The sequence below is a fragment of the Carassius gibelio genome, chromosome A19 (assembly GCF_023724105.1).
Source record: "Carassius gibelio isolate Cgi1373 ecotype wild population from Czech Republic chromosome A19, carGib1.2-hapl.c, whole genome shotgun sequence".
Taxonomy (NCBI): domain Eukaryota; kingdom Metazoa; phylum Chordata; class Actinopteri; order Cypriniformes; family Cyprinidae; genus Carassius; species Carassius gibelio.
The window spans coordinates 14,247,798-14,262,754 of record NC_068389.1 but is presented as its reverse complement, the minus strand read 5'-3'; the positions used below and the strand labels follow the sequence as shown (position 1 = coordinate 14,262,754).

At 37.4% G+C, this 14,957-nt stretch overlaps 1 protein-coding gene across 1 annotated transcript in view; it reads left to right on the top strand.

Annotated features, from left to right (window-relative positions):
- The window catches only part of LOC127935277 (CUB and sushi domain-containing protein 2-like), a 266,910-nt gene that overhangs the window by 206,261 nt on the left and 45,692 nt on the right, over positions 1–14,957 (top strand). The window contains exons 35-46 of the mRNA XM_052532988.1: positions 135–259; positions 1,788–1,884; positions 2,971–3,075; positions 3,164–3,282; positions 4,161–4,230; positions 6,253–6,369; positions 7,013–7,222; positions 8,292–8,480; positions 10,772–10,949; positions 11,882–12,027; positions 12,594–12,674; positions 14,045–14,158. Coding sequence (XP_052388948.1) covers positions 135–259; positions 1,788–1,884; positions 2,971–3,075; positions 3,164–3,282; positions 4,161–4,230; positions 6,253–6,369; positions 7,013–7,222; positions 8,292–8,480; positions 10,772–10,949; positions 11,882–12,027; positions 12,594–12,674; positions 14,045–14,158 — 1,551 coding nt within the window. The remainder of the gene's footprint in view (positions 1–134; positions 260–1,787; positions 1,885–2,970; positions 3,076–3,163; positions 3,283–4,160; positions 4,231–6,252; positions 6,370–7,012; positions 7,223–8,291; positions 8,481–10,771; positions 10,950–11,881; positions 12,028–12,593; positions 12,675–14,044; positions 14,159–14,957) is intronic.

Genomic DNA, 14,957 nt, shown 5'->3' with positions numbered 1-14,957 from the left:
GACCACAGGAGCTGCACAAGGAGGAAGGTGGTGTCCCGAAAGATTACAAATGCCCTTCCATACTGTAGGTGGTTTGTGTGCTTTTCCTTCTCTGCCTGCTCTTTCATCACTTTGTGTTTTTGTCTGTGCTACAGTGCCATGCGGAGGGAATCTAACCCAGCGGATAGGTACTATTCTGTCCCCTGTCTATCCTGAGCCCTACCTGAACAGCCTGAGCTGCGTATGGAAGATCAGTGTGCCAGAGGGAATGGGAATACAGGTACGGTCCTTTTAGCAACAATAAAACACAGTTTCCCCCCTTTATGGCCATTATGAATACAAATGAATACAAAGCACTTTTAAGTATCGTTTGCTGTCCAAGGCAACATTTATTTGATACCGTATACAAAAAATACTGTAACAAATATAAATATTGTGAAATAGTATTACAATTAAAAGTGCTGTGACTATTTTGCTATTGTTTTAAATGTAAATTATTTGTCTAAAGGTAAAGCTGAATTTTCAGGAGACATTACATATGCAGATTATGTGCATAGAAAGCATTTCATATTATTTTCATATATTTTTTTTTTCAAGTAGCATCTGCATCCATCTCTCCAGACTTGTCTCACACTGTTGGATACAAATGTAATCAAATATAGCTCTGAATCATGGGAGGAGTTCAGGACTGCTAACTTAATTTCCTTTAACCCAATTCATATGCTTCTCGCTGTAGGAGAATTGGAACCATGCAGTAGTGATTACAGCATCACTAAAAGTAAGAGAGACTGATATGATGAAGCAGCGGTATGAAAGGAAAGGAATGCAGACTGGGAGATTTAAGAGATTCCTCTACAGCTGATTGTGCATATTTTTCTTCTGCTCTGTTATCTGCTGGGCTTGCCATTATTTTTTGAATAGTATTTTTCATGCATTTGAAAATTTTATGAACAAATATTTATAGTTAAATATTGCATTCGAATATGCATTGCTTAATTGGTGCACATAAATTAAATGGTTTAAAATTGTTCAAGTGTATTTAGTGAACACTGTGGGGAATATACCTTGATTATTTTTTTAACTAGATTGTTTGCTGTAATTTACTTTTTCATGCCCATTTTTATAAGATGCTTGTTAGGTAATTATTGTCAAAAGACAAAAAATACCAACCAAATTATACGTATGCACTTTTGGGTTTGTGAGCTGGATCATAATCATAATTTCTGCCAAGCCAAAAAGGAACAAATACCATCACTTAAAAATGTAGTCTCAGGTACACTTGTTTCATCTTTAAGTTTAGGAAAGAAGTGAAGTAGAGCTCTTAACTGATGCTATAGGGTGGATTGACAGTGTGTTTTCATTTTGTGTCAGACAGACTGCTCATGACGGCCTGGATATAGAGCTTACCCCCTCCCTCTCATGAAATTTCCAATTCACTGTGTGGAGCAAGCACAAATAAATGTGCCATTTGACAGTAAGGCTATCAGATGTGACAATCTTCCAGCGATAGCCACAGTCATGCCACTGTGACCAGCCAATTTCTAGGCTTGTTTGAGGCTGAGGTGGAAAAATAAATGTCTACCAAAATATTTACAGGGCTGTACATTGGGAAAACTCTGTGAACAGCATCTAAAACAAATGAAAAAAAAAAAAAAAAAAAAACATTTGAAGATCACATTTGAAGGGCTATATAACACATTATATCAAATAGGCATTTTAAAATATCTTTATTTGGCACATCCTTGTAGCTTTTTTAAATATTATACACACAACTTTATTATTTCCTTGGTTCTGTTCCTTTCTCTCAGATCCAGGTGATTAGCTTTGTGACTGAGCAGAACTGGGACTCTCTCGAGGTGTTCGATGGGGGTGACAACACTGACACCATGCTGGGGAGCTTCTCAGGTGGGACTTAGTTCATTACATAAACACAAATTGTAACAATAATCGGCTTTTTATTGTTATTATTATTATTATTATTATTATTATTATTATTATTATTATTATTATTATTATTATTATGTATTTATTTATTTTGCTTTGAATGCTTGGAAGATTCCTATGTGGATGTCTGAAAGAAGTGCATAGATTGTCTTGCGCAGATGTGTAGTTTTGCATCAATATTTAGACCACTGTATGATGTATGGTGTTTTTTGGAACAGTTTACACATCAAAAGAACGATTCTTCATTGTTGCCAGTGTGCATTTGTGTGCATTGTGGGAATCGAAAAGCTACTTACACAGTAGGGAAGGCTGCATTTTCCCTTTTATTGGCACAAAGAACAGGCACAAATCTTACAATTGCCCTAGAGAGAGAAACATGAACGATACAGAGTGTAGACAAATTAGCCATTCAGATCCACACACACTGAGCAATATGACTAAAAGAGCTGTATAAACTTCAGACAAATGCATGCGTAACAATTCTCATCTGCACTGGACTTAGAAATGAATGCTTAAGGAAAAACAACTAATTGTAGTTCTTTTGTATTTTACTTGACTTTTACGCAATAGTGCAGAACACAATATAAATCCAAATATATAATAAAACTTGATTTGCAGACAGCCGGGTTTTTTTTGTTTGTTTTTTTTTTTTTTTTTTTTTTTTTTCAGGAATGTCTGTGTACTTGCCAAGTGAAAATAAATGCATGTTTGGTTTGCAAATTTGCTTTAATCCCATCTCATATAATATATGCATGACTTAAAAAAAACATAAATATCTTAAATTGCTTGTCACATTTCCATGCTTTTTTTTTCTTTTCACTTTTAACTTTAGTAGTTAGCCAATGTTTTCATCTTGCATTTTGTTTCAGCTTTAACAAAACCTTTTTTTTAGTTTTAATTAACAATAACAATGTGTAGTGTACAAAGTTCAAAAATAATGAAAATGAGATGTTGTTTTTTTTTCTTTTTTTTTTTTTTTACAAAAGCCTTGGACACACTGATTCAACCACATAATCACAATATGCTAACGGATTTTGTATTCTACAGGCACAACAGTTCCAGCCCTCCTAAACAGCACCTCCAACCAGCTCTACCTGCACTTCTTCTCAGACATCAGTGTCTCTGCAGCCGGTTTCCGTCTGGAGTACAAGAGTAGGGCAATCTTTAAAAATTCACCTAGCTTTTGCATTCAACTTAATTTCTCTCTTTATTTGCCATGTTTTCTTGTTTTCCCTTACAGCTGTGTCCCTCACTAGCTGTCCTGAACCAGTAGTGCCCATGAATGGCTTCAAAGTGGGCGAGAGAGTACAGATGAACAGTGTGGTGTCTTTCCAGTGTGACCCTGGATATACTCTGCAGGTGAGACTGAACCTGACAAAAGTTGCACAAAACCGTGGACACAGTGCAACAATGGTTAGTTCAGGACACAGGTGTTACATCAACTGGCATCCCAACACAATTCAAAATAGTTTATTGTACAGAGTACTAAAAATGCCAATAAAATGCTCTCGTAGCAAATAATGTTTATTGCAAAAGCATTTTATGCAACCTGGCCATGTTGGCAACTACTTAATTTGTCAAGCTTTTTTGGGAAATAAAGTTTTTTTTTTTTTTTTTTATTGACAAAACTAGTATAGAGTTGAACATTCTACACCAACAACAAAAGATTTTCCCCTGGGAAACGTATTTATTTTTCTCTGTGGACCGTCTACAGTTATGCCAAAGACCTTGCAGTCAGTTTTTTTGGGGATAAAATACTGGTTGGAGAGACGGGGCGGCAACAGTTGAATGATTTTGCTGATGCCTGGCTCCATGTTGCTCATCCGCTCTCTTACATTTTCATTACCTGTTGCTGGTGCTGGGTGGATTACTTACAAATTATAGTCTATTACTGAACTCAAATTACATGATGGAATTTGAAGTTAGTTATGTAATCTGTTACATTGCATATCTTTGGTAATATAATCTGACTACTTTTTGATGACCTGAAAAAGCTGAAATATTAATGAAATAACTTATGAAAAATGTATTTCAATTTTGTGCATATCAAGTAATCATTTAATGATTGAAAAAAAGTATCTTTAGTAGTTTCTTATGATTTATGAGTATTTGAAATGTAATACAATCATAATATAATCTAATGATAAGTATTTTACATGTAATCAGTTACCTATGAATGAAGGAAAGACTGAACAAAAACAAAGAAAACATATTTGTATTTATTTTTTCCTTTGCAGGGGGTCTCCCATATCTCTTGCATGCCAGGGCCTGTACGCCGCTGGAACTATCCGCCTCCTCTCTGCATCGGTAATAACTTCTGTCATCTTTTATTCATTTATTATTCTTTTCTAAATCCTGGCTTCTACAGATTTATGAGTTCAGATCCTCTACAGAGTCCTGAATGGTAAAGAACTACATGGATACTTGTGTCCGTGTATACACCAGCCCCAAAAACTACTCGGGCACTCAAGCCACATTTAAAAACGTATGAATTTCACTGCATTAGGTAACCAATGATCAAATGAATGAGGCTAAAGTGTTTCACAGAACTAACTTGGCTAAGCAATGTTTGCAGTTTTTGCTTTTATCTAGTTGGTCCCAAGCTGATTTGTAATGGATGTATGATATCAGTTCTTCTCAAATTCACTTAGATGTCCTAGCAGAATCGCAACATGTGTAGTTCATCTGATTTATCTATAAACAGGATTTCATCTGACAGGTGTACTTGTGCCATCTTTTTTTAATAAATGCCATTTGGTTTGTTAATAGAGAGAGAGAGATCAATAAAGAAAGAGAGAGGTGCATAGACATATTTCTCAGCATAACATTACCTAATGATAAATTACTAGTGAAAGGAGCAGAGACCACAGGATCAAGATAATAGCATAATATCTTTCTTGAGAAAAACCTAACAGTGTCCTGTTAGTTCTATCTCCTGCTGTGATTGGCAGAGCTCTTGAATGATTCATGGCTTGGACAGTCATCAGCAGTTTCCTGATTCCTGATTCCTGCTGCTTTTTCAAAGGCACAAAGCACATTTTTAACCCCTTTATTCAGGATCTGAAGCTTTGTAGGGCTTCTCAGTACACCCATAGGGTCTCTTTGAGTCCAAAGCCAAGGCTTTAATCAGAGTGATATTTGAATCAATCAGTAGTTTAGACTCAAAGCCTCAAAAGGAGGAGGGGATAGAGCATACATTTTCACTGATATGTGACGATTGAAGGCTACAGAGGTGCTTGAGTGGCCTTTGATAGCTTTGGGAAGTGAATTGGCCTTTTTATTAAATGAAAGACTTGTTTTTTCTATGATGTCAATAGAAAAGCTAATGTGTTACATTTCTTTATTTGGCACGAAGCTTTTAGGGTCACTGCACAAGATAGACGGCATTGCTAAGCAACGTGAAACGTCAATCGACTTGTATCCCACACAGGTTGCTGTAGATATGACAGTTCATTGCACGTTTACACGTCTTTCCAAATAGATATATATATCTTTTTTTTTTTTTTTTTTTTTTTTTTTTTTATGTATATATTATTGGAGGCAAATTAAAAGAATCTTAATTATTTTCTTTCATGAGTAACGTTTTAATTGTTTTGCTTCCATTAAAAGCAAAAGATATATAATATTGCAGACATAGCAAATTTAAAAATCCTTTAACAGATTTACAATGCATCTCATGTATATCACGTAATACTTATCACATATAAGTTAGATTTTGGGTAACGGTTTAGAATACTGTTCTGTCATTAATGAATAACTACATGATTTCAGTAATTACTAGAGAGTTATTGTGTTATTCACGTTAGAATACTGATCCAAGTCATTCAAGCTGATACTTGAATCATTACTAGTGGGTTACCATGACCTTCACTTTGGAATTAATTATTAATAATTGCATCACACATTATCTTTACAGTAGTTCTTATTAGTTCTAGATTTTTTGTTCCCAGATGTTTAGTGTGCTCTGAGACTTTTGCATCCCACTCTATATTTAGCAACTATAAAAGCCTTGCTGGCTCACAAAAAAAAAAAAAAAAAAAAAAAAATGTTTTTAGGTCAGTGTCAGCAATTTTCACTTTCAGTCAGCCCCCATAAAAATATACATATATTCCCACCAAAAAAATAAAATAAAATAGCCTTCTGGTCACCTCATATCATTCTATAATGTTATCCTGACAACTGTACACTATTTTTATTTCCATTGATTTTATTGGTCTTTAGAAGTACTTAAACCTTGAGCACAACAGGGTTGGTTTACACCACGGTATGTGTTTTCTACAAATCAATGTCTCTAACTCTATTCCACCTATTTTTTTTTCTCTTTTTCAGCTCAGTGTGGGGGAATCAGAGAAGAGATGGAAGGCACCATCCTCAGCCCTGGTTTCCCAGGAAACTACCCTAGCAACAGTGACTGCACCTGGAGGATATACTTGCCAGTCGGTTACGGTGAGGACACAGCAGAATGAACAGAAGCTGTCTAGAAAGAGTTTCTTGGTAATGGCAGTGAGTTCTAGTTTAAGATGAACTGGATAAAACTGGTAATGCTAACCATGATATTTTATTAGTTTTTTACTGAAAGTTACTAGAAATGGCATATGTAATAGATCAAATTTCTACCTTTTAGTTAATAATACTGACCACATTTTTAATATTTCGTTTTTAGCTTAGAATATGAATCCACATTAGCTGGACTGGCCTGGATACATTTTTTTATGTGATTGAAGCTAAAGAAGCCAAATTGTTGATTCTACTGTTGCCTGGTTTTACTGCTTACCTGAAATATATATATATATAATAAATTTTTTACTGTATGTCTATTTCTGTAACACTTTAGATTAGGGAAAATAGATTAGCTGCATTTTAGAGAAAATGCTAATTATTGGTGAATACGTGGTCCCTAATCTAAAGTGTTACCCCAATTGCCTATAACTGTTAGCAAGCTGGGGTGCATTTCCCAAAACCATAGTTGCTAACCAACTTTTTTGGTTGCAATGCAATTTCCCATTGGTTAGCAACTATGGTTTTGGGAAACGCACCCCTGGTTGGGATATTCATTTTACAAACACAATTTGTTTTCTTTTCCAAACAGGGGCTCATGTGCAGTTCTTGAACTTTTCCACTGAGGCCAACCATGATTTCCTGGAAATTAGGAATGGACCTTTTGACACCAGCACAGTGATTGGAAGATTCAGTGGGCAGGATTTACCACCATCTCTTCTAACCACTTCACATGAGACTACTATTTATTTCCATAGCGATCATTCTCAGAATAAGCCTGGTTTCAGATTTGATTATCAGGGTAAGGAAACTAATTAAGAAACGTTGAAAGTTTTTTACGAAGATTAACCATTTACCTAGCCTCCACATATTGTTGTCGTTAGCATTGTTGTTGCAGTTCTGCCTTTGCACATTTGTTTTCTCAGGAACCTCAATTTGAATGTAATTTTCAATACCTTGCCAAGACAATCAGTCAAGATAACGAGTAAACACGGTAATAACCCATTCTCTGTGAAGCTGTGCATAAAATCCATCAGGTATAAAATGCTGCTGATGCCAGAATCCAAAGTAGAATTTCAGTCCAATGAGTGAATTTAAAATTGTGTCATAGACACGGCCTTTTCTAGTATGGATCCGTGAAAGCTATCAGAATTTACACTATGATGCAATGACAATTTGCAGTATTGAAATGGCTTTTGAAATCAATATTTACATAATTTTGTGTACATTAGCATTTAAATCAAGCATTATATCTGTCAGTATTTCCTTTTGCAGTGCTTTGTAAAGATGCTCTGATCCACAGAAATTAATTTCTTTGACTCCAGATTCAGACAGAACTAATGAAAATAAATAAAAAGCATTTTTGTTTGTTTGTTTGTTTAACAGTTTTTTTTTTCTTCAGAATGAACTAAAAGTCACACACACACAAAAATAGACACAATTTTTTTTTGAAGAAAAACATATTGACCCAGAGACAAAATGTGGTTTATGTGTTCTGGTGCTTACACCGCCTGCAGTGAACATTGATCACTTGGTTGCATTGCCATGAATTTCAGACCTGCATGTCTGAAAGAAAGTTGCCGGAGCTATGATTACATTTGCTTTGAATCAAATCCCAATGCTTTGTTGGGGTACAGCAATCAGTTGATTCCATGCATATGTTTTACATGTAAAGTTCACATAATCTAGGTTTAGATTGGTGCCTTTTGCAAAGAACTTTTTTTTGTTCTTTTTTGATGAACATTTACATCTATTAGGTTGGTGTTACAAAATATGGACTTGGGCCTGGATTTATTTTACCAGGTTCAAAAAATCGATTTACAAAAATAAATGTTCTTCCCGTTTTTCATGTTTCAATATGTCTTTTCCAGCCTATGAACTTCAAGAGTGTCCTGATCCTGAACCCTTCCGCAATGGTGTGGTGGTTGGGGCTGGTTATAATGTGGGTCAGTCCATCTCCTTTGAGTGCTATCCAGGGTATCAGCTGATGGGACACTCCATTCTTACCTGTCAACATGGCACTACACGCAACTGGGATCATCCGTTTCCTCGCTGTGAAGGTACAACCACCTCCATTTGCTCCCTCACATCAGTAAACATCTGGTATGCTTATTTGCATTCTGAGAGGAGCTTTTATTTAGTAACCAACCTAGTTTTTAATGTGACATGTCAGATTTTATATACTATATATTGTCATGTAAAGCATTGATATTTTGTAGGTATAAATAATCTGAGTTGCGCACTGGATTGTGATTCATTGTATTCTAACATCTCCTCCATGGGAAACTAATCGAGTTCATCCTTGACCCACATTCTCATGCTCATTTTTCTGTTGATTCAATGAGTTAATTATGCAGTGGGTCACGAGGTAACATATGCACACGGGATACTGAATGCTCATGTGGACATAAAGACATTCCAGGGAGATAGATACTCAAGGGTCTTACATATCATTTGGAGCCTCGTTGCCTTGTTCAGGCACTAGTCCTTTGCCCAGCGTCGCTGCATAGGTGAAACCGCAAATAGAAGCACACATTATTCATCCACTTTGTGTTATAATAATCCACATACACACACACACACACACACACACACACACAAATCTTATGATCAACCTGGGCCTTGTTAGAATACTATTGCACCATGCGTAATTTAATTTGTAGTAATAGAGAGCTCTGGTGTCAGGGTGAAAATGGAAAGAATAGATATGATGCATCACACCCCCATGCTGTGTAATATGAACAATCAAGATGAAAGATGTGACTCTTTTTCTTTTTAGACTATCTCAGCTGCTTGAAAGTCTCCTCATATAATATTTACAAAAGTACACAATATTCTTCAGCTGTAATGGATGTTTAACAGGTAAATTGCAATTTTTGATGGGCTGCAAAGTCGGAGTTACATTTCAAATCAATGCATCTTTTTATAATAGTTTTTAATACTGATAAAATCAACAGACAATGGATATTTTCAGGCATCCTGATTATTTAGAATGTTATTATTGTGTCCATATAATAAACCCATACAATAATGGGTTTAAATGTTAAATTCAGCCAAGGCTTGTTTGACATTTGAATATAGTAGTTTATAGGCTGATTGTTGGCCATCCGCACACTCACATTCGTCCATCTTTAGTTTAGGTCAAAGACTATGCCGTGTTGACTGATGAGATGTCTCTTTAGAGAGGACAAATTACAAACTGTACACTGAAATTCACTTCATTGCCTGTTTTAAATTACATATAAGTAGAATCAGTGATTTAAGTAAAGTACAAATTCTCACTAATATAATTATAGTACTGTTACTTATAGAAGTATAGTACAAATTATAAGCAAATTTTAAAAAAATAAGTACATCGCACCCCTATTGGCTAAGGTATCATCTACACATGCGGTCACCAATAGTTTATGCCCAGGCTGTCATGTACATAGATTTCCTCTCCCAGGCGTTAGAAAGCTGATCGATTTTCTCTTCCTCTGCTCCACCTGTTCATATCAGCCTACTTGCCTGCCTGTCCTCCATCTATGCCTCTCTTCTCCTTTTTTTTTTTTTTTTTTGTTCACCACAGCAACTTTTTTTGCCCAATAGATAGCATCACCATGCATTTCTTCTTGATAGCGTGATATGTTTTTTTTTTTTTTTTTTTTTTTTTAAATCAATGATGTGATCGATACTTCATTTAACAAGTACGGTGGTGAGAAAGAGCACACGGCACAAGGGATTAACATAGGCACCCCTTTCCGTATTCCGTTGTTGAAGAAAGGAAATGAAGGAGGAGGAAAGATTGCAGGAAGAATTGTAGAAGGATTGAGAGGGGGCGGGAATGAGTGGGGGGCTGTGGGGACGGTAAGACCTTGACGGTGCAAGAAACTGCTGAGACTACAGTCAGAGCGAGAGTGTATTACGACTGTCCAAATGTGTGCGCACAAGTCATGGGCCTATCTTTATTTCGCCAGCTGAATTGCATTGATCATTTCCTCTCCAACTTGGGGCAGCAGCAGCATGGGATCAGCAGGGACAGGAAGGGGATTTGATTTCATATGTCTGGGGCTCATTTGAATCATTGGAAACATGGACATGTCTATATAAATGCAAAGCACTGCAGCAAGAGGGATTTCTAAAGTGGAGTCAGACATGGAAAATGAACTACTTGGAACGACTGAGTGGTGTTTTAGAACCCAGCGGGGATTTTCACCCGTGTTGCCCTGCCCCTGTCCTGGTTCCTGCTTTCTCCACTATCTTGCTGTAACAATTTTCTGTGCAAGGCTGCTTTTTGTGATGTCATTTCTTTAATCTTTAATTGCTACAAAAACAGTTTTTCCATATCTAGATTTTCATTTTTGCATTCTAGTGCCCTGTGAAGGTAACATTACATCAGACAACGGCACTATCTTCTCCCCCGGTTACCCAGAGGATTACCCCACTTCTGCAGACTGCAGCTGGCTGATTACAGTGCCACACGGCCTGGGCATCCGTCTTAATTTCACCCTCCTGCAAGTCCATGGCCCCCAAGATTTCATCACAGTCTGGTTAGTTGTCAAACTTCCTATTGCAATTATCCTTCTACACCTTCTCAGCCTCTCTTTCTCTCTCTGATACTCTCTTTTCTGGGAGAGAACATATTTATAGCACACTCGGACTGATGATTAATTAATGAGCCTCTTTATTGAGTCGCTTGGGGCCTGTATGTACAGGTAGGACGTTGAACTCTGTCACGGGTTCACCATAAAACATATTAGGCCAAAAGTTGCAGACTAAGCACACATCTTCTCAAAAATCATTGCCTCTCTTGAGACTGCAATTTTCTTTTTGGATTAAATGAGGAAGTATTGATCTTTCTGAACCTAGGTTTCCCTACTCTCATATACTCTATTACATGCATGGTTCATCCACTTCAAGTCAAAGTAGAGGTATAATATAACCAGAACACCCAAGAAAATCTCCACCAAGACAGCTTGGTCTCACTTCAGTGAGCCAGCATTCCCTTTAGCCAACCAGATGCTTTTCTGAATGCACATGATAGGACGTAATGTGTAGCACAACCTCAGGCATCCACAGACAGATGGTTCTGAAGCCAAATGGTCATGGTTAAAACTGGAATTAGGTTGGTGCCATGCTTTTCCCTACCCATCAGAGGACTGTAAAGATGGAGGTAAGCCCTAGGTAATGTCTTTGTAGATGGTGGCTTCAGTTGAGTCTTGACTCACAGGCTGAGTCTGAACTGAGCATGAGAGAACGTAGTGCACTCCCTAAGAGAGTGTGAGAAGAGTCTTTGAAATCAAGTAATCAGTATGGCTAGAATCAGTGAACTCCTCTCAAATCAGCAGGGTGATCAATATTTGTGGGGTCTGACTGACAGTGTATTTTTAGGAATCAAGGCATGTATTATTCTCCTGTAGCAGTGAGTAGGCAATGTTAGTGGGGTTTTATAAGTTGAGTTTTAATGTTGCATCTTAAACAGGGATGGACCACAGGAAACAGCTCGCAAACTTGGAGTTTTTACCGAAGGAGAGCCCAACAACCCACCAAGCAGCACATCTAATCAAGTTCTAATACGTTTCCGAAGCAATTCTGAGAAAGGTGGACTGTTCAAGATCAACTACCAAGGTAACTAGTCAAAGAGAAAGCTACCATCAGCATTCCAATACATCTTCCAATACAGTTGCTTGATTGAGTCAGGACTCCATGAAAATGTGTGATTGACCAAGTATTAAAGAGTTGTAGTTGAAACCAGTTAAATTGAGTCCAAGACCTGAGTTGGTTGAGTCAGTTTTAAGATTGAAACCAAAATAGGATCAAGTCAGTGTCAAGACAAAGACCTGAAGAGGGTCTAAATGGCTAAGACCATGAAATGTATCCACAGTGTTGTAGTACTCTAGACCAGACTCCGTCTCGATTCCCAGTCAAATGCACCTGAGTTCATGACACGACCAGGAGCTTGAAAATATGGACATGAGTACTGTAACACTGCACGGGTGCTTAAAACCAAATACAGGTTTTTCAGTCTAATGGAGCCACAGAAAACTGACATAACAACACTGACTGGCACCACAACAGCCATGTCATACTTAAGAGTCCTCTAAAAAATGAGAACTGGTTAAACATCAACTATGATATAATTGTGTATTTGTGTGATAAATGAATTTTTTTCTTTGTCTCACTCTTTCTTCTAGCCTATAGACTTCAGTTTTGTTTGCCACCTCCTATCATTCCTAACGCAGAAATTCTGATGGCCAGTAAAGAATTTAAGATAGGTGAGTTTGTATTCATTTTTACATCATTTACAATCTGATTTGTATGCCTGCTTGTGTGCATTTGTGTTGGTGGGCTCGGCCTGGCCCAGTATAAGTGGAACATTTTGAGCAGAGATGCAGGCTGCCAGTTCATTTTCAGGCATGAGCGGCTCTCATTAATAATGTTCCCAGAATAGCAGAGCCAGCCACACACACACCCTCCTCACACAACTAACACCCCTCGAGAACTCACTTTGAGGAGAGAAAACCTCTAAGATGTCACGGCTAGCAGTCCCATAGGGCCGTGCTGATATGCTGACTCATTGCCAGAATTCAGAACAGAGGCTAATGTTGTGTTGTGCATGGCGTTTTACATAGGTGGAGTTTACACATTAGTGGGTTGGGGGTGGGACAAAACTGAAACTGTATTATATATAAACTAACTAACTAAAGGTTAGTTCACCCCAAAGCATCCTACATTGGATGCATGTGACTTTCTTCTTTCAGACAAATCCAATCAAAGTTATATTAAAAACTGCAATCCTGACCTCACTGGTCGTCTGTTGCCTCTGAAATTCAATGTTAAATCAGTGTACTGCTTTTCGGCCATGGGGGAAAATGCATTAATTGATATTAATTGTTCTTAATGGGCAATTACGTGTCGGTGTAGGGTTGTTTGACCTCTCTGGAATGGAGAGTGTTTGTAGAGCCTCCGTTGGGGTTAAAGCTGTCATGGTCTTTGGCACTAACCTGCAGTGAATCACTGTTTTGATCACTGATTATCTACCACATCCAATTAAATTGCTTAATTCAGTGATTGAACAAAGGCTGCTGTGTTCAGATGGCCATGAACGCATGCTCTCACGGCCAAAAAAACATTCCTGTATGTGTATTTCAAAGCATTCAAAGCCTCTTTTTTCTGCTCTAGCTAGTGTTCCATTAATTCAGCAGAGTTAAATGCTATATTATGAAACCACTAGGTGTTTTGGTTCCTCTTAGCTGAGTCACAGAGTGCCTGAGGGTTTGTGTAGCAACAGGGAGATTTGCTTCGAAGATGTGAGTGGCCCTCGGGTAGGAGCCGATGGGTGTTATCAATGTAAACCAAGCTGTGTGGTGCTTCCTTAATTACACTGCAATGCAGCGCCGGCACGCCGAGTCTCCCTTTTCCTCTTTCCTTCTTTCGTTTTTCTTTTATCGTCACTGTCAGCCATTAAGTGAGACAGTGAGGGGACATGGCCTTCATCAACTCGTGAGTGAGGCAACAGCAGGAACAACCAGATGCTCCTCAGAAATCCCATGTTATCTATAATATTTCAGAAGGTGACATGCATCTGAAAGACAATTGATAAAGCAATGAATATGTCATCTGTTCACTCCCTCTCTTTCCACAGGTGATATAGTGCGTTACAGATGTCTCCCAGGATATCATCTGAATGGGAACAGTATTCAAACCTGTCGCCTTGGGACTCATCTTGAGTTTGAAGGACCTCCACCTTCATGTGATAGTAAGTCATAATTGTTTTTTAACTTGCAGAAGATGTTGCAGTGTTTTGGTTCCCAGTATGATATTTTTATTTAACTTAACCACTAAGACTTTTTGTCAATTTGGTTTGGTTTTGACATGAATATGCTGGTCCACCAGCCAACTAAACCTAATCCAGCTTGAAACATCATCCTTGATTTCTTATGTTGAACAAAGAAGGTGATATTTTGAATAACTTTTTAACTGTTGTTGTCCATACAATAGATTAATTTGGACTCCATTGCATGTATATAAAAAAATAATAAAAATAAAAACACTGAGAGCTTTTCCAAAAATAAGTCATTTTCATTACATTTTTGGTTAAACCATGTTTCCCTTTAAACAAAATATATTTTATAGTTTATATACTACAAAATCCACCCCCCACTGTGTTGAAATGCATTTTTGGTCTGTTTATCATGATGGTTGGTTCTGTGCTATATGAAGCTTCATTATTGCTATTGACTTAGAGATTTGATGAAATACCTCTGAGCCTGACAAGCAAACCCCATGTGTATGTTAAACGCTCATCTACCTTTCCTCCAGCTGCGTTTATTTGATTTGATATGGCATTTCCCATAAACTCCCCCAGTTCCTCCTCATTATGTTTGTCTCTCTACTCTCAGAGTAGAATAATTATCTCTCTGAGCTCTTTGTACTAGTCTTCACTGTGTACAGCAGGTCTGACTGAAAGGCTGCTTTTTTATGTGCCGTTGTACATACACCGATGCTCAAAGGTCTGAAACCACTAAAGAAATTACTTCAAATTTTTATTTCTTCCT